Source organism: Lissotriton helveticus, chromosome 11, assembly GCF_964261635.1.
Source record: "Lissotriton helveticus chromosome 11, aLisHel1.1, whole genome shotgun sequence".
Classification (NCBI taxonomy): domain Eukaryota; kingdom Metazoa; phylum Chordata; class Amphibia; order Caudata; family Salamandridae; genus Lissotriton; species Lissotriton helveticus.
Genome location: NC_136072.1, coordinates 61,986,994 through 62,013,747, shown reverse-complemented (window position 1 = coordinate 62,013,747; position 26,754 = coordinate 61,986,994). Strand labels below are relative to the sequence as shown.

The 26,754-nt window shown below is 44.0% G+C and overlaps 1 protein-coding gene across 1 annotated transcript in view; it reads right to left on the bottom strand.

The window, feature by feature from the left end:
- Nucleotides 1–26,754, bottom strand: part of LOC144792882 (cytochrome P450 2J2-like) — a 114,372-nt gene that overhangs the window by 13,410 nt on the left and 74,208 nt on the right. Inside the window, exons 7-8 of the mRNA XM_078668088.1 lie at nucleotides 25,151–25,338; nucleotides 19,708–19,849 (exon numbers count right to left, since the gene is read on the bottom strand). Coding sequence (XP_078524214.1) covers nucleotides 19,708–19,849; nucleotides 25,151–25,338 — 330 coding nt within the window. The remainder of the gene's footprint in view (nucleotides 1–19,707; nucleotides 19,850–25,150; nucleotides 25,339–26,754) is intronic.

Here is a 26,754-nt window from a genome sequence, read left to right as displayed (position 1 = left end):
GGCACAAACAATCCAGCTGACTAGTTGTCCCATCACCCGGAGTGGTCAAACATCATCCTTGATCAAGAAGCGAATTAAGGCACAGAGGCATTCATAAAGATGTTGTAGAGGTGGCACGACTAGTAGCTCTCTCAATAACGGAGATGCTTGGAGCAACGGTGAAAGATAGCAGAATACAGAAAGTGAAGGAGGCCCTCAAGAATCGGGGATGGAGAATCTTTCTGGATGGCATCAAGGTGCTGACAGTGGAAGATCAATCCGTCATGACCCAGATGTGGAATGTACGCGATGAATTGAGTGCGAGTGCTGATGGTCCACTGGTGAGAGGCCAGAAAATTGTAGTTCCCAGAAATTTTTGGGCCCGAACAGTGGAATTGGCACACCAGGGCGTCAAGGGATTGGTAAAACCAAGGCTTGCCTACGACACAAAGTATGGTTTTTAGGAATGCACAAGATGGTCGATGAAAAAGTAAGAGGTTGCAACTCTGGTGCCATCAAAAGTGAGGATCCCTCAGTGGCGCCAGTGCCGACAGATGAAGTAGTGATGGGACCCTAGTTGTTAGTCAACATGGATTTTGGAAGCTTCCCGGGTGGAAGAATGAACATGGTACTCATTGACAGTCATTCAGAGTATCCAGCAGTGGAGTTGGTGATGTCCACGTCATTTGCTAATGTCAGGCCAGCCCTAGAGAAGATCTTTGCACCGTTAAGCCTCCAAGATGAGATTAAAAACATATAACTGACCCCCGTTTCATGGACTGGAATTTTAGGATTACTTGCAAGAATTGAACATAAGGCTCAGAAAGATAACTCCCCAATGGCACAGGCAAATGGTGAAGCCGAGGGTTTTATGAGGACACTAAACAGAGCACTCCAAATTGGGGGGGGGGGGCCTGGGTGAAGACATGGAGTTCTGTTTATACCAGCTCCTCAGAGCATATTGGCAGACTAATCACAGTACATCTAGTGTGCCCCTAATGATCTGATCATGAGACAGAATGCAAGATGTGCTGCCAGTCAGCTTGTGCCGGGAACCCGATGTCATCAATGTACAGGTGGCTCAAGACAAATTGAAAGCCACAAAAGAAAGGGCTAGCAAAGATCAAGATGCAGTGGTCCAACACTTGAGAGTGGGTGACAAAGAGATCATCACCCGGGCTGGAAGGTGAACAACCTTTACAACAAAACTTTTACAACGCACTACCATTACAACGCGGTCATTACAACTCAAACCATTACAACGCATTGCGCTGGGGGGAGCTCTAGGATAGGGAATATATTTAATTTACTATCCAACACCTTCCCTACTATCCACGGGGACTGGAGTTGGAATAGTAAATTAAATAAATCACTATCCAGCGCCTAAAAGCACTATGCGTTGTAATGGTATGCGATGTAAAAACCGCGTTGTAAAGGCAGGCGTTGTAATAGCCTGCATTGTAACGTCATACATCCGGGCTGGAAGTATTGCACACCCTATGAGAAGGAGAAATGGGAAATTGTAAATTTACAGGGAACCATGATAACAGCGAAGAGAGAAGTGGCTGTGTCCAGGAACATTTCATGGTTCAAGAAAGTCAGATCTCAGAGGTCCGGTCAAGCGACAGGTCCTAGACAAGAAGGACATTGTGAGCGAGAAGAAACTGAAGAGATTGAGTGGTCAGAGACCAACTTGTATAGTGAGACTGCAATAAATAATCCAGAGATGGCCATAAGTCCTGAATCGGCATACAATTGGGCTCTGAAAACAACTTGGACAATAGCTCAATAAGCCAAAAAGATATTGAGGTAGTGGGAGATATGGACTGCGTCCCAACCCAGCCCCCAGTCAACGTCTACAAGACTTTGCATGTGGCATTCAAAGTGGCTGAAAGAAAGGATTGACTACTAAATGCCATCATACTTTTGTTTATTTTAATTTGTTGTTTTACATCAATAAAGGTTGGAAGAGATGTATAGTGCCCCCCGGCCTCTACTATACATTGTATGGCACACTCACCCAGGAGACTGGGCTCCGCTGAATGGTATAAATAAAGGACCGAGAATAGCTTGTGGTTCTTCAGCAAGACTCGTACCCAGTGCCCTATGTTCCTTCATCAATTTACTTAACTTCATCAATTTACTTAACTAAAGCAGTAGTTGAAGTGCAGAAATAGATGCACTTATAGTTGCGCAAAAGCCAGAACACAGTACTTAAATAGACCTTTATCTATTATGGTCTGTATTCATTTTTTTGAGGGCCTTTCAGTGTCTGTCTACTTTAAAGATCAATACTGTTGATCAGCCAATCTGACCTTTATATGCTGCTGAGGCCTCAGTGCCATTGCCGATGTCGAAATCAATTAAACTCACCAGCAGGAAGGATGCGAGGAAGAGTTTTTATTAGCCTCCTTGGCACTCCCCAATGAGCAAACACTCAGGGTCTTATTTATGGGCCCTTGCATGACTTTTGCGCCGCTGGAGCATCACTTACTGTGACGCACCTTCGGTGTAAACAATGCACCATGTTGCACCATATTTACAAAGAGACGCATCTAGGTAGATGCGTCACTTTGTAAACCCCTGCACCACATTATACCTGCACCATGTATAATGTAGGCAGGGGGGGCGTTCCGACGCAAGAAAGTATTGTAGAAGTTACACAGTCAAATTTATAAGATTTCACTGCGCCACTTCTAGGACGAAAATGCGCCACTATCCTACGCCTGCCTCATGGCAGGCGTAAGACTGACGCAAGCACATTTAACATGGGTCTTGCCGATTTGTAATGAGCCATTGCTGGAGTTGCGTCACTTTTGTCACAAACTCCATCAATACATAATTTTTGCGCCTACAGATACGGCAGAAATACTGACGTATCTGTAACTCCTTGCGCCATCATGAATCATACTGTAAATATGACGCATTATTGGTGTCACAAGAACGGTGCAATGAAAAGTGACGCATCGTTGTTTTCTCGTAGCGATGCGTCACTTTTCATAAATTAGGGCCTCAATTCACTGCAACAAACGTGCCTGGTTTTTAAGACGAACAAAGTCATGAAATTGAAAGGATGACAACAGTATAGGCTTATGAGTATTGTGACCAGTGCTGATTTCGGAGCACAGATGGCACCCCTTGGCTAGGGGCCTGGTGCAGTGTTCCGCACCTACCACCCTAAAGCCGGCGCTGTGTACACCACTGTACACACACGAAATGCAGGTCAGCTGAAGTGAACTGAGGCCACCCCTTGTTGATATCCATGATCTATATACATGCGCTAATCCCAGTGGCAAAGCAAGGGGGTGGCGGCTGGCTCCCCCCGCTCTTACATGTGGCCGTCGTGGGGCGGCAAATGCAGGAATCACCAGCAACACAGGGCCTGCCACAGGTGGCAAAGATCTAGATACACCACTGGCTAAAACAAATGCTCTCTCAATATCTTATCTCGCCTACTATAAAATCCCGCTGTTTCATCATCCTCAGCTCCCTAGCCCTTATTTTGTGCATCAATAAACTAGCGCAGTCACGTAATTACTTTCTTTGTAGCAGGGTTTCTGTTCTCCCACAGAACTGTGCACAGAGGATTGGAACCTCAGCGAATTAGGGTGACCCAAAACTCACCTTAGTACCCAACAAACCCCTTACCGAGCTAGCTACAGTGTCTCATTGGTCATAACAAACTACCAATGTTTAGACAAACCAGAACATGAGCTTACAATACCTCAGGTTACGTGGAACACATGAGCACTCTTTCGTTATACAATCATTTCAAACCAGAACGTGGAGTAAATGAGGACACGTGAACATTTGAAATATTTATTTACTAATGCCGTCTTCTCAGGCGCAGTATCTTAGATAATACAAGGAAACATATTATCAGAAGCAAAGTTATCAGCATAGTTACTAGTCCATAGAAAGCAAATGGTGACAGCATGTTAACATGCTGTAATGAATAGGAGTTAACAACACTTATTTCTCACCCTCCCTAACACATATATTATATTAATAGCTAAGAAGGTCTCTTTGGGCTTTAATTAGGGCGGGCCCATACCTCAGGATCCTAGAATGAAGAGATCACATCAGCATACACCAGCTCTCTCTCCATGCGAACAGCATCAAGTGTGTTTGTGTGCTTCAAGCAAAGCAATATAAAACCCGCCTAAATCCCAAAATTGGCAGAAGCTGCACTTATGTTATGTCTATGAAGGCGCGAAGATCAGACCTCATAACAATTCAGTATCGTGTTGTTCCTGAAGCTTCAGCACTCTCTGTGCAGACATAGTTTATAAAGCAAAGCTGATATCAGAGTAATAACATATTATTCTCATGTAAACCACAACGAACTACTAGGTTGAAAGCTAAATCAACAATTATGTGTCGTGTGCAGAAGCAGCAAAAGGAAAAATGGCGTTTAAACATGTAATGAGCCCATGCTAACTTAACGCCTTCTAAAGATATACAGTAGCTATATGACACCCCCCCATGATCCGAGGACCGGATAAGATAAGATAAGGGCAACTTCAGGAAAGCAGAGTTCAACAACTATGAACAACCTTATAATTATAAAAAAAACTATAGTAATCAAATCAAAATTCAAAGAATGTCAATTTCAGAATTTAACAGCACTCAAGCCAATAGGACTGGGAGGTGAAAAAAAATGCAAAAAAATTGGGGCATCATCATAAACCAATAAGGGTCATCAAGGCAAGACCGAATATGCAAAATATGCAGCAACAGCCTCCAACAGGAAATCACCGTCTTCATCCGAAAACAGTTCAGCCATCCAATTCAAAAGAGGAAAAGAACAAACGTGTTCTCCCAATACTGGAGCCTCTATTACCATCAGAGGACAACTCGGTGGGTTTTCAAGAAAGCTCAGTGCCAAGAAATCTTGTGCTGCCGTAAGAATGTTCCAAGGACCCATTAGTCCATGCATCGCTGCTAAGGCCATAATCCTGTCGCCAGTACAAACCAACTCGTGAGTAACGATGGGACTCATCAGCTGATTAAAGTCGACTTCAGGAGAAACCGGTCCGCAGAGACACAAATCAATGGCCCAATCGAAGTCACAGCTTAGGCAGTGAAATACAGGCTGGACACAGGTGAAGTAGGAAAATCGAAACGATAATCCATATGCCGTGCTTAAAATCGCAAGCGGCAGCGTGCCATAATATTCAAGCATCCGGTTGCGAAACAGCGCCAGGAGGGGCTGGTCTGCTCCTTCCACATGTGGGGCATCCATATTTAAGGAAGTAAATAATCACTAGAACGGCTGCCGCTAGTGCCAGGATAACCGGGAATCCACCAAACAAACTCGAAAAAATGGAATGGAAGAAAGCAGGATGACTCCAAAGATTTTTTCAAATGAAGTTACAAGACCACTGCTAACAGATTTAAAAAAATGCGCCAGGCCAGTTGTGGAGGACGCGTTAAAAATAGAATGTACCATCTCGCTGAAATGCAACGGTAAATCAGTATTAAAAAGGGCCTGAACCTCAGTCCGGGTGTTAGCTATGTGAAGAACGAAAGTCTCCCTAGCCGAACTCAAGGCCACTTCTTTCTGGGACAATAAAGCCCTTATTCTGCTCATGCCGCTGAATTCTGCTTTCAAGGTTGGGATGCGTGGCCAAATGGAAACCTCCCTATTTTCATGTGTGGGTGGGTATAGGACATTTCTGCAGCAAACAACACGCTCAGTTACGGTTACCACATAAGCTACACCTTTAATCAACCCGCAACAATCTTCATTATTCAAAAGTAAATAGCTTCCGTTCCCCAGTAAGGTAAAAGTCGGGGTGATTGCTGGTACAGGAGTCCCTTTCAAAACACAGGCTAAGTTCGGCCTGTCCTGGTTGCAAGAACCGTGTAATTGTATGTGTCTACACATTAACGAATGGTCTGGTGTTTCTGTACACTCCTCCCCATTCAGATAAACCTCCTGTCCGTCTTTCAAACATCTATAAGTGAAAAGAAGGGACCAGACTTCATGGAGAAATGCACTACCTAAGGGCTCATAGCGACCTATGGCAACATATCGCATACAATTTGTAAATGTATACAATGCAAAAGGTAAAGTTATTAAACCGTGGATAAGCCACGTTGCAGCGTTGGCCTCTGCCACCGAAAAAGGAAAGGACTCCAATCTCTCAATATGTAACATAGAAAATGAAGCATCTCGCATGGAAAGCAAGCGCTGCTTGTTAGTCAAATTAAAGGGGGCAAAGAGAGAAGAAACATTCATGTAGGCCCATGGCACCTTGCCAGCTTTCAACGTTTGAAGGGTCCATGCAAATTGCATGATAGAACGTAATTGATTTTGACCATGGTACAACACAGACACTTCATCATGCACAATATCCACTACAGAAGACACAATATTATCTAAAGTGTAAATGCGGGAAGAAAGCATGTTAATACTATTATCTACCACAGCAAGCATCTTTTCTAGATTGGCTTGATCCATAGCTCTAAGGCGTGTCGCAGCCTGAATCTGTGATGTCTTCCAGATTTCATTGTAAACAGCATATATCCATCTTTTTGATCTACCACTAGCCGGGCCCTTTATGAAGTCATTCAAATGTACATCATCATTCAGCTTTGCAAGATGTAATTTAACTGCAGACAATTTTGAATGTTTCAGCCAATTCTGACACAATTTGCCCACAGAGTAAGTCGTGACAGAATGCTCAGTATCAAAACGTGGATCAGGTCTAACCTGTGTAAAGCCATCAGATAAACCCAGAAAATGGTGCTGGCCTTTATCCGCACTTCTGTGCCACACTAGCCAACCTTTTGGATCCATACTGGATATGTTAAAGGAAGAATTCAGCAATAGGGATTGCAAGCCCCTAATCGAAAACTGAGTATAATTACTCCAGCCAGAATATTCTTCTAATTCTGGGATGGTTGGAGAATTCAATTTTTTAGAAGTAGCCAATCCAAAGCACGTCGTTTGGGAAACAGAGGAATTCAAAAACAACATTTGATTCGGGATGAGGCAAGCACGGTGAAAAACCTCAGTGCCTCGTACCTGCCAACTCTTAGAACCCCAAACAGATTTTAAGTCAATAGTTTCTTTCCATAATTCATAGCCGCCAATAGCCAGCTGATCAAGAAAGAACTTTGAATACAACAATTTGGTATCGGTAAGTCTAACCTTGAACATAGGCTTCTGTGTCATTTTGAAATAAAAGGACTCGGGATTAGACTGATTGAAGTCAGTAAAATAAGTGTACTTTTTTTAAAAAGTACTCGAACTGCCTTGTTTAGGAGCTGGGCAATGCTCCCATTGTGTATAATTTACAGTATTCCTTTTGGATGCTGTTTTATGTAAGAAGTGATTGCCAAAATGTTGAAAGCAAAACAAATCACCATAATTAGCAGATTCTAAGTACAAATCCTCAGCATCAAAGGCAGCATAGTAATTCAAATCAGAAAACAAAGACTCTACTGCCTGAACATCCCAATCATCAGAACGAATGTTTTGTTTCACAACATCCCCCATGTTAACCCTAAGCATATTGGGGACATTAACAACCTCGGTAGGGCCATGAATTTGAAACCTAACGGCATCCCACACTATCCCATCAAGGACAGGCCAAGCAGTGATGTTAACAAATGTCAAGTCTCTTTTCAATCTGTGTGCAGAATGCGATGAGGAAAGGGGGGCCAAAGTTCCATTTAGATGTCGAATGCATGTTCTTTCTTCGACATAGTGTCCATTCATAAGACGGAAAAAATAAAACACAAACCCAATTGACATAAAAAGGTAAATTGAAAAAAGCACCAGCCAAATATATGTCCAAGGCGGAATTAAAAAATGTTTTTTAAACAAGCTGGCATAAACTGCAATACGTGAGGGTTTCTTCGAGGCATTGGAAACAGTGTCAAAAGAAAATCTGGATTCTGTGGCCAAACGGGCTTGCAGGTCAGGCATGGACAAGTCAGTGGGGTAAGTATAGTCTATTTCAGCAAGGTCTGTACCGGGCAAAGTACTTAATAAAGGACTGGAAATAGCAGGCAACTCGATTGCCACTTCAGTTTCATGATTAAAAGTAGCGGGCAAAACTGAATTTCTCACAATGGAAGGACAGGAAACAGCCGGTGTCATGCTAAGAAGAATCGGCCACTCTGTGTATCTTGACATTGTCAATTGAGATAAACCTGTTTTCCTTACGACCAGGAAGTGGTGGTAAAATGACTGTTCTTGAGCCCTTCACTCCAAGTACCGGAACCGGAGCTCGATAGGAAGGACCAAATTCTTTCTTGTTGTCGATCTTCTCTCGAACCAGTTCTCCAACTTGGGGTAGCCAGCCGACTACCGGGATCTGCAACGCAACATCCGACGTGGAGGGCAAATGTTCCTTTGCAAGACTGTCTCTGGTCTTTTGTAGATCCTGTAATACATTACAATGTTCATCTACGTCAAAGGTAGTGGCGCGAGCCACGCAGTCTAGACTGTCAAGGTCAGGGACGAACATCTTGATGCCAAAGAGCATTTCGTATGGGGTCCGCCCACCCAGAGACCTTCTAGGGAGATTATTAAGAGCACGCTGCACGCCATAGAGGTGGGCTAGCCAGTTTCTGCCAGTGCCTATAACTCGAGCTGTCAAAGATTGCTTTAAATCACGGTTCATTCGCTCCACTACACTATTACCCTCAGGTCTGTAGGGAGACGAAAACTTGACTTGGACCCCCATCGAATTCATGGCATCCTTATACGCCTTAGAGGCGAAAGCCGGACCCTGATCCGAATGGAAGGTACCACAGGCAAAAATCCCTACAAAGATGCGCAAATCTCTAATGACAGTCCGTGAATCAGCGCTGCGATGGGGCCAGACCCACACAAAGCGTGTGCATGAATCAACTGCAACTAAGATGTACTTATACGCAGTATCAGATGAAAAAGGACCGCAGTGATCTAAGTAAACACAACCTAGCGGTTTATTAGAAATGTACAACTGTGTCTGTGGCGGACGCGCAGCAGTCGAAGGTTTAATCTGCTGACAAATGTCACAAAGAAGGACATAATCACGCGTCTGTTTGTACAGTCCCCGCCACCAGAAACGTTGTTGTAATTGAGTTACAGTGGCTGAGACGCCCGTATGCGCAGACGCCACACCTTGATGAGCTGCTGTAATCAAGTCTGCCCTGCGATCCGAGTTGGGAATCAAACGTTCACCAACATCAGGAATTTTCACAAAAAGAACCTTTTCGGGACTTAAGTGGTATGTGTACTTCGAAGGGAACCCCGTAGAATGTTTACCTCCCTTCTCAGTGGCAGCAACAGCCGCCAAGATGTCACTATCAATCTTACTTTTGGACCGTGTAACTGCTGCAACTAAGTGAGTAGACACCGCTGATTTCGCTGCTTCATCAGCAAGCGAGTTACCGACAGCGTGGACTCCAACACGCTGGTGTCCAAGAGTATGAATTACAAAAACGAGCGGCAACGTAGCCTTAAGCTCCGCCACTCGAACCCAGATCATCTTATGTTTTATTGTGCTACCCTTGGAATCACGAAAGTCATTCTGAATCCAAAAGAACAAGTTTTCATTGTAAGACTGGACATAGTAGAAATAATCACTTACAATAAGAGTAGTAACACTAGGATCTGCGTACTCCAACGCTAGTAAGAGAGCACGAAGCTCTGCCAATTGTGCGGTGCAATCGCCCAGTGGCAGTGTGTGCACTTCCCTGGAAACAAACTCATCGTTCAACATAGCACCGACCACAATGGCGCAAGCGGAAACGTAGGCATGTTTAGAGCCATGCGCAACCTGCGCCGAACCATCAGTGTAAATGATACAATGGAAGTCCTCCAAAGGCCGCATAGCTAGAGGAGCAGGATGAACAAACTCATACTGCAAGTACTCTTGCGACCGCAACGAGGCGTCAAAAATAAACGTGACATCCGTGGACGTCAAGGACGCAGCCCACTGAATCCACCGAGGGTGCAAAGCTTTTGAATTTGGTACACTGGCTTTCGTGACTGCCTCCAAATGAGGACAGGGTGTACTAACCAACATGCGTTTCCCCTGTGACAGAGCCCGTTCTTTAAGAATAGCCATCTGCACAGCTGTTAAAACCTTTTCCCACAGTGGGAAACCGCATCTCAGCCGAAGTGTACAAGTGTGACTTGTAAGCAATAGGTACTATGTCTCGTTCATTAAAAGTGAGGTACGTGAAACCCACTGTCCCCGGTATTATTCTTATCACCAGGTTGGTATGGTTATCACGAGTCAGTAAGAACTTAGAAGCGAGCAGATCAGCCTGCAAGGACTGCAAGATGGCTGAGTGCTCAGGCAGCCAGCATGATTTAGAAAAAGTTGGTTGTATCAAAGCATACAAAGGCTTGATACGCTGGGCATATTCCGGAATGTATGTCCTCCCAAAATTTAAAAAGCCCAGTAAAGACTGTAATTTTTTCAGTGTAGTAGGAGCGCGCAACTGTGCGCATTTCTCCAAGAAGTGAGGTGAGCTCATAGCCCAGAAACAACACTGTGTGCTCAGCAATGTGCGATTTTGCAAAGTTAAATTTGTAACCCATGTCTGCAAAGTTACAAATAATAGAATTTACACGACACAGATGCTCCCAAATTTCGTCGTCTGTGAGATATATGTCATCCACATACGAACAAGCCTCCGGGTCGAGTGCCTCCAAAATAGAGACTATGCGTGCGGTAAATATACCAGGACTATTCTTATAGCTCATTGGAAGACGCCGGAATTGTTTTTGGACTCCAGCGCATGTAAAACTGGTCCATTGGGAGCTAAAGCTGTCCAATCTGTGGGCATAGAAACCGTTGGATATGTCAAGCGTTGTTTTAAAACACTTACGCACGAGACCATCCACTAGGGCAGAGCCGCGAGTATTCTGTACTGCACAGTTACGGCAATGCGAGTTCAAATGCCGGTAATCCAATACCAAACGATACGATCCGTCTGGCTTGGTCACAGTAAAAAGAGGATTATTCATCGGTGACACACACGTTTCAATAACTCCCTGATATTCCAATTGTTCAAGGATTTCCGCGACTGAAGCTTTGGCTTCACGCCGAATGGGATATTGAGGTTGAGGCTGCGGCTGAGACCGCAACAGAATTTCGTGGCATGGGGATAATTTATCCCAACCACATTGGTTACGGTACAGAGCCGGTGCGAGAGCCCGAGCCCACTCTTCTGCAAAATGCTGCGCATGCTCTTTCGAGACAGTGTTCGCGAAATTGGGGAGGATTACCTCCTCCCCTCGCGGCGCCGCGAGCACAAAAGGTGGGGGCCAGTCAGCCTCCGAAAGCAAAATATCATACGTAGAAGACAGATTTTCCCAAAATACCCCTTTGACGGTACGCTGTATGTCACCTTCAATTAACAGGACAAGTTCATAAAGTCTTTCAGGGGGAGCAAGTCTCGTATCTGCTGTTTCTATTACAACGTAGACATCAGTCGCTGTCACCCTCAGTAGTGGACGCAGCGCCTCTCTCACTATGGTAATCTCTGCCGCGCTGTCCAGCAAGGTCAGAGCCCACGTCAGATTCCGAAGCCGCGTTCTCACTATCTGTGGCATATTGATGCGCTGTTAAGGCCGCGACTTTCTTTTTCGCAAACTGCGGTCTTTTTGGCATAGAATCCTCCTGCTTCGCTGCGCCGTCGGTCTGGCGGGACTGGCCACGTCCTTGTTGGCCACCACGTCCCCTACCGCCTCCTCCTCCACCGGTCTTCGGGGCCGATGAGTCCTGAAAGGAACGAGGAGAGCGTTGTTCAGAAACCTGAAATCTATCAGGTGATTTAATAATCGCGCGATCGCGCAAATCATATTCTCTCTGTCGGCGCAGGAACTTGTGGCGCAGGATATGAATCCTGAGTCTGCTGTTGTTGCTTCCCCTGTTTCTGTTTTTTAGGCCAATTCTGTTTATTGGACTTGGGCTGGACATCTGCTGTAGCAGACCCCCCTGTGGTTGTTTCTTCTCCTTGATAGGAAAATATTTCAGACCTTTACTTGTGCGACCTATAGTTTTATATGCGGCCACAACAATCTTCGCTAACTGTCGGGGTTTATCGGCATCGGGTAGAGCTGCCAAAGCATTCGACACCTGAAAGTTCACCGCATCTCCCTTTATATTGGAGAGGATGAGATCGCTAACAATCTCAAAAGAACCACACAGGCGCATACCCAACTCAACCGCTGCTTCCGGTCCGTGATCATCCTGAACACGCTTAACGATCGTAGGCAGTACGGACATAGATGGGGTGCCGAAACACCTCGTATAAACGGCCGCAAAAGTTTTCCCCCAACTTTCACAGTCAACGAGTTCAGGAGTTAAATCCTTAGGCAAAGTAATTGTCAACATTCTATGTTTATCAGCAGGAGTAGAATTCAGAAACACAGCCTCCAGTTGGTCAAATTTCTCGGCAAGCCAGAAAGGGAAATCATCTTTATCATCGGGTCGCTTACCAAAAACCGAATTGACCATAACCGGATTGAGTCTTAAACCACCATGTTCCGTATGAACGGCCGGACCCCCCGGGGTACCTCCCGGAAGATGACGACCTATGTATTGCACTAATGCACGAATCACGGCAATCGAGACAACATGTAGTCTACGAATATCCGCAAGGGGACAAGCGCCGTGATTCGGGTGCGGGGTGAATCTACCCAATGCAGGCCAATTTGTGCCTGGAATGGACAAAGGACCCAACCTCGCAGCGGATAAAGAGTGGGGTAGGGCGCCATCAAACCAAACGCGATGCTGCCAATGATCAATAGGTATTTCCAGTGCCCTGTACGGTGTATATTCAGCCGGTACAGGTGAGGGTGTGTAGGTGTGGAACACATTAGAATTAGCATCCACTTCCGGAAACGTTACCCACGAATAAAACAGTTCGAAAGGGTAAGCCGGATCTGCACACACCACCAAAATCACAGCCAAGCCATCTAACGGGACTTGGTAAGCCTGTAAATGGTTGCGCACCGCAATGCGACTATGCTGCGGGATGGCCACAGCCTGCGCCATGATTGCACCGGAATAACTGAAAAAGACAAAGGAAACTTTGTAGCACAACTGGGTAGTAATTCAAAAGAAACCGTTTTAGATAGAATCAAGCTTGAAAAGACCTATTTCAAAAAATAGGTAGGTTTCACCGACACCACCGTTTTCCGGAAACGAAAGTGAAGGGGTTAAGGTTTGAACGATATACTACTCGAGTGTCATGATATAAGTCCACCAACGTATGGGCGCCATGTAGCAGGGTTTCTGTTCTCCCACAGAACTGTGCACAGAGGATTGGAACCTCAGCGAATTAGGGTGACCCAAAACTCACCTTAGTACCCAACAAACCCCTTACCGAGCTAGCTACAGTGTCTCATTGGTCATAACAAACTCCCAATGTTTAGACAAACCAGAACATGAGCTTAACAATACCTCAGGTTACGTGGAACACATGAGCACTCTTTCGTTATACAATCATTTCAAACCAGAACGTGGAGTAAATGAGGACACGTGAACATTTGAAATATTTATTTACTAATGCCGTCTTCTCAGGCGCAGTATCTTAGATAATACAAGGAAACATATTATCAGAAGCAAAGTTATCAGCATAGTTACTAGTCCATAGAAAGCAAATGGTGACAGCATGTTAACATGCTGTAATGAATAAGAGTTAACAACACTTATTTCTCACCCTCCCTAACACACATATTATATTAATAGCTAAGAAGGTCTCTTTGGGTTTTAATTAGGGCGGGCCCATACCTCAGGATCCTAGAATGAAGAGATCACATCAGCATACACCAGCTCTCTCTGCATGCGAACAGCATCAAGTGTGTTTGTGTGCTTCAAGCAAAGCAATATAAAACCCGCCTAAAGCCCAAAATTGGCAGAAGCTGCACTTATGTTATGTCTATGAAGGCGCGAAGATCAGACCTCATAACAATTCAGTATCGTGTTGTTCCTGAAGCTTCAGCACTCTCTGTGCAGACATAGTTTATTAAGCAAAGCTGATATCAGAGTAATAACATATTATTCTCATGTAAACCACAACGAACTACTAAGTTGAAAGCTAAATCAACAATTATGTGTCGTGTGCAGAAGCAGCAAAAGGAAAAATGGTGTTTAAACAAGTAATGAGCCCATGCTAACTTAACGCATTCTAAAGATATACAGTAGCTATATGACATCTTCACACCCTGAAAACATGAAATCTTCAACTGACCCCTAATCTACTAAGAATTGTGGTCTATAAACTAATCATCTCCTGCCTCGACTAAGCAAATGCAGTGCTTTTGGACCTCCCAACAGCTTATCCCACCTCTGTGAATCTGTCATTTAATTTTTTTTTTTATTGTTATTGTTATTGTTATTCGCAAAACAAGTTCCCATCGCGGATAGCTATCTCCTCATTTCTCTCGATGTAGGCAGCCTGTACACCTCCATCAGGCATTTGGATGGTATCGACGCCTGTCGGAGGTTTCTCAAGAAACGTTCTATCTCGTTTCGAGACCATACGGATATGATTTTGAAAATGATGTTGTTCTGTCTCGAAAATAACTTCTTCATCTTTAATGAGACTTACTTTAGACAGCGACAAGGGACGGCGATGGGAACTTGTTTTGCTCCCAGTTTTGCGAATCTATTCTTGGCAAACTGGGAGCAACGGGTGGCTGAGACCAGTACTTTGTATCGCAGCCATGTTAAGACGTGGCTGCGTTACATTGATGATTTATTCATCATTTGGGATGGTCCTGAAATACTGGCGAAGAATTTCATCCGTGAACTGAATTGCAATGATCTTAACCTCACTTTTGATGGTAAGATCAGTAACTGTATGATGGAGTTTCTGGATTTGAAAGTTGAGGTTGAGAGGAATAAACTTGTCACCAAATTATTCCGCAAAGCCACGGCAGGTAACACCTTGCTTCACGCTGACAGTAGCCACCCGAAGTCACTCATACGCAGTATCCCCTTTGGGGAGTTCCTCCGGGCTCGGAGGAACTGCAGCAGAGATGAGGATTTCTTAAGAGAAGGAGACATAATGAAAGAACGTTTCAGGGAACGTGGTTATAATCCACAGGTGATTGAAGCGGCTTTTGTGAAGGCTAGCACCATCAGCCATGAGTCGCTACTGGTACCTAAGACCGATAAACCTGAAGAACAGGAGGTTATCAGATTTATCTCTACTTACCATGCCAGTTCGTGGCAGATACAGAAAAGCTTTAAAAAAAACTGGAATGTGTTACTTACTGAACAGACACTTACCGAGGTTTTAGGGAGTAACCCAAGCATTACTTATCGGAAGGCTGACTCTCTCAAGGACAAGCTGAGCAGAAATGAGGTTAATATTACACCTAGGAAGACTAATGAGATAAAGGGCTTTTTCACTTGTATGAAGTGTAAAGCTTGTAAGTTCAGCAGCAACGTCAAATCAGTCTATTATCCCATAGAAGACAGGGAAAAACCGATTACACAACACCTTAACTGCCTCTCTGATCATGTGATATATGTGCTGGTATGTCCATGTGCCAAAAAGTATGTAGGGAGCACTATGTTCCCTGCGAAAAAGCGTATTCTTGAGCACATGAGGGCGATCGACAATAGGGATCAAAGCTCGCCGGTCGCCCGTCACTTTGAAGAAAAACACAAGGGCAACCGCAACCTATTGAAATTCTTTGTGATTGATAGAATTCCAAACATGAGGAGGGGTGGCGACAGAATACGCAGGTTGCGTCAATTGGAGAGTAAATATATTCTTGACCTCGATACACGCATCCCAGGAGGGCTAAATTCTGAAGAAGAACTTAAATGGTATTTGGGAGAGTAAACTATACAATGGTCTGCCTATAATGATGTACATATGTATATATCACGTCAGTTGTTTTCTCAAACTCCTAGCAATGATTCTACTGTTTTTAAATCACTTCATATTGTATTTGTTTCTATTTACACATTTTTTTGAAGGCCGCTTGTACATGGCATTAGCAGTCCTGATGTGCCGCTCTTGTTTCTCTATAGGTGACACATATCTGTGGAGAATAGACTGGGCAGAAGATGTGATCAACCCATGGGGTCATGTTCATAATTTCCCACTTGGGACTTAAGGACACATCATCATGATTTTGGTTTTATATATAATTTTGACTTTTTCTTGACTATGAGTGACCTTAGAAACTGTGTGACCTAATCTGTTTTCATGATTCCCTTGGGACCTAGTAGGTAGACCCTCCCCCACTGGGGTATGGGGGCCCTCACAGCCCGATTTCTCATTGTCACCAATATGCACTAGTCTAGTATATGTGCTTCGTGCTGCCTTGAATGTGATTGTGTGAACATGGCAGCATGGACTCTTTCAGGATTTTTTCATGATTTTTGCACAATTAGAAAGGTTTCTTTCCCCACTTGGGACAAGTAATATTCCGATCTGTTATGGTGTGGGTATTTGACACACTATTCTATATTGTTGATATTTTGCTAGAGGTGACAATATATATCATTGCAAGAGTTAGACAGTCGAATGGATATGTCTTTTACTTTGGCACATTATCATTAGTACTTGACCATGCCAAGATGGCCGCTGTGTTTTACTTCATGCACATTGTCCTTTGTTTATGTTTATACACGATGGTTTGAAAACTTTATTTAAATGTTTAATTTGCTAACACTACTCACCCGTGACCAAGGCGAGTTGTCGCTGAAACGCATTGGGGGTTTAGTTCCATGAACTGTGTTCCATGCTGGAATAAAATAATATATACCTACGAACTTTGTTGGATGGTATAATTGGATGGTGAACATTTACTGGATTTCGAGTGCATTTTCACGCTTGTTAGCGTGTGGTGAAACGTAATACATACAGGGTGCCTTTGACCCTGGTGTGCACCGCAGTCCGAGGGTCCCGGTTTTTCAAAGGATGTGAACTGTTATATATATATATATATATATATATATATATATATATATATATATATATATATATATATATATATATATATATATATATATACTAGCAGCCCGTCCCGACGTTGTCCGGGGCAGAAGGGGGCTGGGGGCAGCACCGCAGCAGGAGATGCGCAGCAGAGCGGCCAGCAGCGGGAGCAGCATAGCGTAGTCACAGCAGAGCAAATTCACAGCACAGCGTACTCACCAGCATCAAGTGCGCAGGATGTTGTTTCCTTGCTCCCGTTTTCTTGCTCCTGGCCACTTCTGCCCACGCTCCTGTCCGCTCTTACTCCGCGCTCCCCTGGGCATGTCGATGTCGACGGTCCTCCCTGCGCTCCTGGCCGCTCCTACGCGCTCCGGACCTCACAGGGTGTCGCTTTCTTTCTCCTGGGCGCTCCTCGCAGGGTGTGTCTTCCGCGCTCCGAACCTTGCAGGGTGTTGCTTCGGCGCTCCTGTCTGCTCCTCACACTGTGTCACTTCCGCGCTCTGGCCCTTGCAGGGTGTTACTTCCGGCTTCCGCGCTCCTGGCCGCCGACCCGTGATGTCAGCACACACGTCGTTAGCTGGCGCTACTTCGAAGGGACTACTTTTCCTTAAAAATTACTTTGCCCTTCTAACATATATATATTTTTCTTATATAGCCTATGTCCATCTGCTTGCCCTGACGTTTTCAAAGATGTATTGGGTGTTTGGATTAGTGGTCTACTTTTCGAGTTTACCCGCCTCAAAGGTTCCCAGTTCTCTCTTTATAATAGTAAGTATAGAATAGATGTTGAAAGGTAAGTTAAATTTGTGGTCGTATTGTTTGTACTGTGTGCCCCTATGTATGCCTTTAAAAGTAGTGAGTGTAATTAATGTTGTTATTTTATTTTTGTGTTGTCTGTTTTGAGAAGCAATTGTTATTGTTGTTTTTACAGAACAGTGGTATTAGGGAAAGGTCCGTGAAAGATCATACATGACGTCTGTTTCTTCAAGTGTAAGGACCCTTATTTAAATCGGCATGTTTTGCTTTGACTGCAAGCGCCCTTGTTGAACCTTTGATGTAGTGCAAATTGTGCAAGTCTGTCTGCCTTTGCGGAGCAATTACAGCAAAGCCTCCGAGTACGCCTTTTTCCAGGCCCCTGCGAGAACCTTTGAATTATGTTGAAGCGTGAGACGTTAGTTTTTTGTTGATGCTGCAGTGAGACCTATGAGTGCGCGAACGTTTTAGCCTCTTTGGGCAATGTAAATGAGGGTTATTGATTTCGGCCTCTCCAACGGAAAGCGGCGTCAATGACCATACGTCATGCCTCTTCGGCAATGTAAATGAGGCTTATTTCATTCGGCTTCTTTTTGGTTTCCTGCCCGCCCCCTGTGTGAACGTTTAATGTCATGCAAATTGTGCAATTTTGTCCGCGTTGTTGCCTGAATGTAATTGAGCCCTCCGTGAACGGTCCTTACGACGTTAATAATGTGCTCCGCGGTTAAAGTGCGTCCGCTTTTGTGCAGCTAATACAGTGCTTCCTTCATCTTACGCGTTTGTCCGCAGTTTAGCAATAATGTGCCGAGTGCGTCAACCAATCCTTGTTTTTTTTTTGTAGTCACGTGCGTGTTGGACCAATGTGTGAAAGTGTAGCAAACTTGACTGATACTGATCGCGTTGTGAAGTGGGCTGTGACTTGTGGTACCGCGCCCCTTTTGCTTAGGAAGCCGCGCCCCTTTGTTTATGTCGGATCGGAACCCTGGTGAATTTGCGGCATATATGAGCGATGTTGTGAGTGAAGTGAGTACCCAGCCCATGCCACACAGCGAACTTGTAAGCGAACTTGTAATGTTTTTAGGCATGCCCCTATCACAATGTATTGGCACGGTCCTCAGTAACATGCCCAAGACGCTGTTTTTGTCATCATTGTCAGCCGGTTTGTGTTTTAATTCACTGTGTACAAAACTGTGTTTATGTCTCCAGTGATTCTTAATGAAGTCGCTGTGTTTTGTGAAGGGGCTGTGTTTTCTGTGTGGTTGAAGGTGTAAGCGCCTGAAGTGTGATGCATTTTGGGACATGCCCCTCTGGCAATGTTACCGCCCACATTAGTTTGACACGCCCATGCTACTTCCTAACAGCAGAACAACACCCACAAGGAACTACTTTAGCCCGAATGTTCTTTGCCCTTTGTAATGTATATGTTGTACAAATGTATAGCCTATGTCCATCTCCTGGACCTCCCCTTTCCAACGCTGTATTGGGTGTTGTGATTGGTGGTGTACTTCTGGAGTTTACCCGCCTCAAAGGTTCCCAGTTCTCGCTTTATAATAGTAGTATAGATATATATATATACATATATATCTTCAAGGTATGTAGATTTGGATATAACAAAAATACATTTATACTTACCTATTTGAACTTACCCTCTCAATATTCTTGTCCTTCATATTTTTGACACAATATTCTGTCCATACGATATTTGTTTTTCTGATATTCTGTCACTGATCCATCTCTAGCACTAAAGCAACTTTCTCTGGAGCTGCAAGTACCTTCAACAACCCTTCTACAATCTGCCTTACTCACCTTCATTGAGCTTCTAAAAAAACACCTATTTTGCACCCTCCAATCTCTTCTCTCCTGCATTTGTTCTTGCTGGTTATTCTGTACTGTGTTTGCAAGTTATTTGTTGAGCTCACCCATGTGTTTGCGGTAAAGCACTGCTATAGGAAAATGTAAATAAATAGGTAATGAACAAACAGATTTATTCATCCTGCTCCCAATCATTCATGAAGCCATGCATCCCTTCAGACTGGAGAGCTGTGGAAGAATTACCTGCACCAAAAGGTAGGAATGCCGCTCTGTTTATAAAGTTGCCTTCTTTGTCTAGGAAGTGGCGAGGGTTGAATTGAGCCGGTGTCTCCCATTGCTCAGGATCATTCAGGACAGAGGATATATTTGGTTGAACAGATACACCCTGCAAAGAAAAAACTCTGTGAAATACTTTGATCTGTTAGTGGTTTGTTAAACTTTACAGCAATATAGTGAATTAGACAATTGTTTTTGGCTAAGATTAAATGCCATCAAGATGGAGGTCCTCTTTTTTTAGAAGGGATACCTAATTTCAGGCGCCATCCTGCTGGCCACTGGAAATAGGTCTGTTGCTTTCACCAGCCAAGAAGGTAAAGAATGTGGGTGTTCTTGTGGATAACAAGCTTGTCTTTGGGATCAAGTGAATGCCTATACACTCAAGTTAGTGAAAAAGATCCTCCCTTACATCCCCCATCTCTACAGAAAATAGTAGTGCAAGCCTTGGTGCTGTCAAAACTGGATTAACATGCAAGTGCAGTTCATCAACAGGCTTCAGTTCCTTCAAAATGCTGTGCATGGCTTTGGTTGGAAATTCCTAAACTCCAGTCTGCCAAACCTGCTTTACAGGAGCTTCATTGTCTCCCAATCAGAGAGTTAGCTTCAAAACGCTTTGTATCACCTTTAGGGCTTTGCACAATCTTGGACCAAATGTTCTTAAAGACAGATTCAAGTGGTATCATACAGAGAAGCTCCTCCCTTCAAGTACATTGTTCTCCTAAAATAAATCGCACCTCATGGGGCGCTAGGATCTGTGTGACAGGGGCCTCAAAAATGTGGAGCACCCTCCCCTGCATATCAGGTCAATGCATGACCTTCAGTCCTTTCCCAAGGAATTGAAGATATGGCTTTTCATGTTTTAATTTTGCTGGCCATCTCTGTAACCTAGCAGCGGCTAGACACCTCTGGTCATTTGTTTGCACGTTATAATTCTTTTAACATTAACATTAACAAACAACATTTCAAAAAGTGTCAAACAGTCAAGGATCCTGCTAGTGATAGGACACATCTTCGAATGTGGAGCAGTTTCGGTCAACATACGCATGCCTTTAACAGCCAATCAAAATGAAAAAAATGGTACTGCGAACCAATGAGGGCACCTTTGTCAACATAAGCCAACTAAGACGTGGCCTCTAGTTGTAGCCAGTGCTAGACATTGGCAAATCATTTGATAATTACAATCCTAACCCAGAAAACATTGGAAAAGTCTGGGAAGCAGGAAGGAGGCTTAGATCTCTTTTCCTCTTTGAGTAAATTTCTTTAGAGGTACAGTGCGCTAAAAGGAACAACATGATCTTGTTATGTTGATCGCATCAAGGGTACATCTTTCAAGAGGAACATATGCTTCTGTAATACGCTTTGCAACCTTTCTGTGTTACCTGGCTGGTGTGGACGTTGACCTGTGACTAAGCCTCTGCACTCAGAGAGATACACACCAGAGTAGTGAGATAAAACAAACGTGAACTTAATCCTTGCATTCAGTACCCAACTCATTCATGCTTCCAGAGAACGCCTGGAAATGTGTGACACTGGATGTGGTGATCTGTGAGATTCACCTGAGGTGGCATCACAGTGAGCTGAATCAAGTCTTTGTGATTAGGGTCAGCAGGACCTTGTCAGGATGGAACTCTACATCTCAGAACAAATTGATGAACCATTTCTCACCTTATTTGAAACAAAGATACCAAACATTGGTTAGTCTTAACTTGTAACCTCAAACCTGGCTTTGACCCCATTCACTGACCTTAATCTTCCGTCTATTGACAATATCACAAGCCTGAGAGTGTGTGTCATTATTGCACAGGTGTCTTTCAGCAGTTTATCTGGCCTGTCACTAAACAGTGTACTGGAGGAGTGAAGAGCCTTACAACCTTCATGCATCCCACTACTTCCAAGCTGAGGACAAAAGAGGGAAGGCTTTGTCCTGCAGTGAAGCAACTCAAGGTTTCATACAGCTTCATAAATCCATGTTTCCTCAAGGTAACATTGGTGCCAAGATGCAGTAGGCAGCTGCAATGCAAGTCTTTCGTCACTCGGCCAATTCACGCATAGCAGAGAAGATGTGTCCGTTCCACTGGTAAGCACCTTATGCCCATTTCCAAGTGGGTCCAGAACTAGGGTGGCACCACTTGGCAGGGCAGACTTACTAATGCCAGAGTCCAGGTGCAGATGCAAGTGGGTTTTTTCCAGGAGGTTAGCCAACTTGCCCTTGGAGTCACGTTGGGTTCTGGGTTCAAGGGATGCAGGTCCAGTCCTTCTCACCCAGGCAAGAGGGACACAGGCAGCAGATCAGAACAGCAAAGCAGGAGTCCAGAAGAATGCAGTCCAGCAGAGTGGCAGCCCTTCTTCCTGGCAGGTTATCCACAGATCCAGAAGTGTAAAACAGTGGTGGTGTCTGTGGTCCAGTACTTATACCGAGTGGTGCCTTTGAAGTGGGGGAGACTTCGAAGATGTGCCTTTGAAGTGCACAGACGTCCTCACTTCCTGACCTGGCTCCAAACTCACTACAGGGGGTATGCAGTTCTTTGTGTGTGGACAGGACACAGCCTATTTAAGTGTAAGTGAGGCTGTGCCATCTCCACCCTCCCATCCTACCAGGGATGGCCCATTGAGATGCACCTAAGCTCCCACTGGGTGTAGCTGACTAGCATGAATACATTAAGCCCAACTGTCAACTACACCCAGCCATGTGAGACAGGCTACCAGGACCAAATGGCCAAAGCAAGAAAATACCAACTTTCTAAAAGTGGCATTTCCAGAATTGCAATTTAAAAAGCTGATTACACCATAAGTTTTCATTTTAAATTGTGATTCCAGAGACACCAAACTTTGATCCCTCATATCCTCTAATTCGGAAATTACACTTATAAAATGTGATAAGGTAATCCCAATGTTATCCTATGGGAGATATAAACCTTGCAATAGTGAAAAACAAATGTTTGAGTTTTTCACTACCAGGACTTGTAAAACTTGAAAGTACATGTCCTAATTTTTAAGTACATTGCACCTTGCCCTCTGGGTTGACCAGCACCTAACCTAGGGGTGACTTATCTGCAATGACAAGCCGGAGACATCATTAAAGGTCTACTTAAGTGGGTGTGAGCCAATTTTACTATGCTCAGAGAAGAGAGCACACGCGCTTTAGCACTGGTTAGCAGTGGTAAAGTGCTCAAAGTCCCAAGGCCAACAAACACAAATTCAGCAAAAATTGGAGGGTAAGGAAAAACGTTTGGGAGGAACCCTGCAGAGAGGGCCATTTTCAAACATGTAACAGGGCACATATGTCTCTGTGGGTTGTAATCACTAAAGTATTTTCAGTGAAAGGCCACTGACGTAGAAGACAAGTGTGAAGGTACTTAGAGGCCACTCTGCACCATGCATTCCAGACTGCAATGTGCTCCTGCTCACCTTAGGCATTTTGACTGAACTCTTCTGTAACAGGCTGCACTTCCTGCTCTATGTACACAGGTAATATTACCCTATATTTAGTGCATTAGTCGTAGCGGTTGTGAATTGCCCAGTTCCCAAGAAGGAGGTTAACACTCACTATCTGCAACATGGCTCGGGGTAACTCAAACTGAATTCTTTGGGACTTAATTGGCAAACTGTCACGATCACAGCATGAAAACATATAAGAAAAATAATGTCCAATATACAAAAGTATTTTGCAGTAACAAAGCGTGTGATGAATGAAATCATAGGCTTTGCGACCATAAAAACTAAAGTTACAGCATATTAAAGATACATGATCAATTACACATCTACAAGCGACTCACAAACTGCAGATTGATACTTCTTGTAATTCACGGTTAAAAGGAGGAATGAAAGGGTTGGCCTCCTCCTTGTGGTTTGCAAAACATTAATTGGATACTGATATTTCAAAGGGACTGATATCCATTATCACGTTCAGAAGCAACAGCTTCCGCTGTGTGGATGTAGGCTATGGCCAGCCGGGGAAGCAGGCAGTGGTTCAGGAGATCGCTTCCTGCCTAAGCATAATCTACACTTTCGAAGTCGTTTTAGCCTCACATTCTGTAAATAGCGGTAAGCTTACTCAAAAGTGTAAATTACTCAAAAGTGTATGGCTCCCAGGGCTCTTACATTTGGTGGGGATATGTAAATTACACTTTATGAGTAAATTTAGACTCTGAGTTTGTGAACAGCCAAAAAGTAGTAAACTTACTGAAAAGTGAAAGTTAGTCAAAGTGGTAAGCTATCTTTGTGAATCAGGGCCCAAGTGCCAATGCTGTAATCACCTCAAGAGGTCACAGAACCCCCTATAGACTCCATCTCTGAAGGCATACGCCAGACTTGAACTCAGGTGTTAAATCATTGGTTATGATCCTTGATAAGGTGCCAGGTCCACTGGAAATTCTTTCAATCAGATCATGTTTCAAAGCCAAATGAGGGCACTGAAGAAACTGTTATTGCCCCAGCAATCAATCAACAGACCATTGACAATGAAACATGTGGTATCTGATCCCCCAAATACCATACCACCTCCTGAGTTACTAGAACTCTGCACCTTGAAAGATGACCCTACACCTTTGAGGTCAGAAAGTGTGACTTTTACCCTGCATACTCCTTTGTTACATACCTTCCACCACTAGGGATGTTGTCTTGGTAGACCTACTCAACTACTAGGCCAGATATGCAGCCATAAACACAGTTTACCATGATCACTCTCCATGGGATGGTTACATGGACGTAACACAAAGTTCACCAATTAAGGTTGGTGAACTAGAGCTCCTGCTACTCACTTTTTCCACCATCTGCTTAAACCTTACTGCAATGGTGACTGGACAAGACAAATAAAACAGAGGTTTTATTTTAACTAGGAACAAAACAATAGATTGGCAAGTGCGTGATACATGCAACACCCATGTATAGTCTGCTGCAGGTCATTAGATCTCAGCCCACACGCCACTAGAGCTGTAGATGGTCTCAAATCTATGTTTTGGTAATGCCACTCATTCTGCGCAAAAGGCTTTTAATCTATCCAGTAATTTCTGTCTGTATGTGCACAGTCAGTGAATGGATCAAGCTGCCTAGAATCTGTTCAAGCTATAGTTTGTGGATGTATCCCTCCAAGTGCTTCGAAATCTGTGATTCAAACAGAGCATTGAAGAAGTTGCTCACATTTGTTGTAGTGCATCCTACCTTATGTAAGTTCAGAAGCAGCCTGTCTCCCTGTACTGTAGGCCCTCATTCTCTTCTAGTCTTGATTCAAGCTGTACTTCTGAGCAATAGACTCAGTAGAATTCCCAGAATGTCCTTCAGTAGATGTGAGATCAGAGCCCAGTGGGTACAGAACGAATGATCAAGACCTGTGAATTTCAGTGTAGGTTGACAGCCTACACCACATTCTCCATGTAAGGTCTTCTAAAGTCATGGAAGTGTATGTCCATACCTTCTCAATTTGGAACCCTTCCAGCGTTGTCTCCTTGACACACCTTCTTGGAACTCCAACTCCCACAATGTTACAGTAGCGTTGGATCTCATGGATAACAGCATTCGTATAGGGTACTTTATGCCGATCTTCATAATTGATAATCTGGGAATTACCAAATACAGCATCCAGCTCCTTCTGGACTTTATCTAAGGAAAGATATTTGCACTTTAAGGAAATGTAGTTCCTGAGCGATGTGACACCCAACATTTAGTACAAACTTAGCTGGATTGCTCAAAGTAATTTAAAAATCGTCCTAAGCAACAATGCACATTAGTCTATAATGTAATTGCTGACATATTTTAATTGAAGGTCTGCTGACATAGATGACAAGTGTGAAGGTACTTAGATGCATCATTCACTCCAGACTGCTACGTGCTTCTGCCCAACTTAAGAATTTTGACTGAATCTTTTGCCCGTGGGTTGCTCCTTCCTCCTATCAATAGGCAGCTAACAATGCACTATAGTAATGCTTTATTCATAGGGGTTGCGAACCGGCCCGCTTCCTTGAAATAGGTTAACAGTCGAAGATGTCTTGGTTTCCAACATGGTTATGGTAATCAAACCAAGGGCCAAAGGCCATATTTATGACCCGGTTTGCTTCATATTTGCACTACGCAGCGTGGTACTAACTTTAAGTCAGATTTATGAGGCCATGCAAGGCCACTTTGCGTGGCCCTGGGTGGCTTCATAAATCTGGAGTGAGGCAAGGCAGCCTAAATCGCTACATTGCATTACTCTGCCCTTATAAGGTGCTCTATCGGTGTTGCGGAGGGTGTTCCCACGCATCTCTCATGGTTTTTGACGCATTCCCAGATTTACCAGAACTGGTAAACATGGGAATGCCCCAAAAAGATACTCCTCCCTAGGAGAGGTTTAATGAGGAGAAATATTTACATTTCTCCTTGTTACTTCATCTTTCTATGTGTGCTGCATTCTGCATCATACTTAGAGGATTATTATACCTCTCAGGATTGTTTTTGTACAGGAATGTGCCCCTTCCTGCACAAAAACAATCCTGCATGCAACACAGGCACCCTTGAACCGTGGTACAAGGATACCTGCGTTGGGGCTAGGCAGCCAAAACGGCGCCGCAGAGGGGAAATGCAGGATTGCGCCATATTCTTTTAAATATGGCACATTCCTGCCCTTTCCCTGTCACGCAATCCGACCCAGAAAAGTGACAATCACCATAATAATGCCCCTAAATTCTTTGGAACTTCCAAAAGGCATATTGGCAAGATATAGAGATGACAACATAAAACTAAAGCTAAACAAGAGGACCCCATTTACAAAAGGTTTTTGTGGAACACAGTGTGTGATGAGCAAAGTTATAGGATTTGTGACCAGAAAAACGAAAGTTACATGATTAATAGCAAATCTATATGGAAAAAGTGCACATTACAAATCCTTACAATTTAAGAAGGAGCATGAGAGGGGTGGCTTCCTCCCTGTGTATCAAAATGATATATATCTGCTGTTTGCAAACCATTGATTGGATGCTGTCATTCCAAAGGGACTGATATCCATGCTCACGTACATGAGGAAGAGCTTTCTGTTTCTTA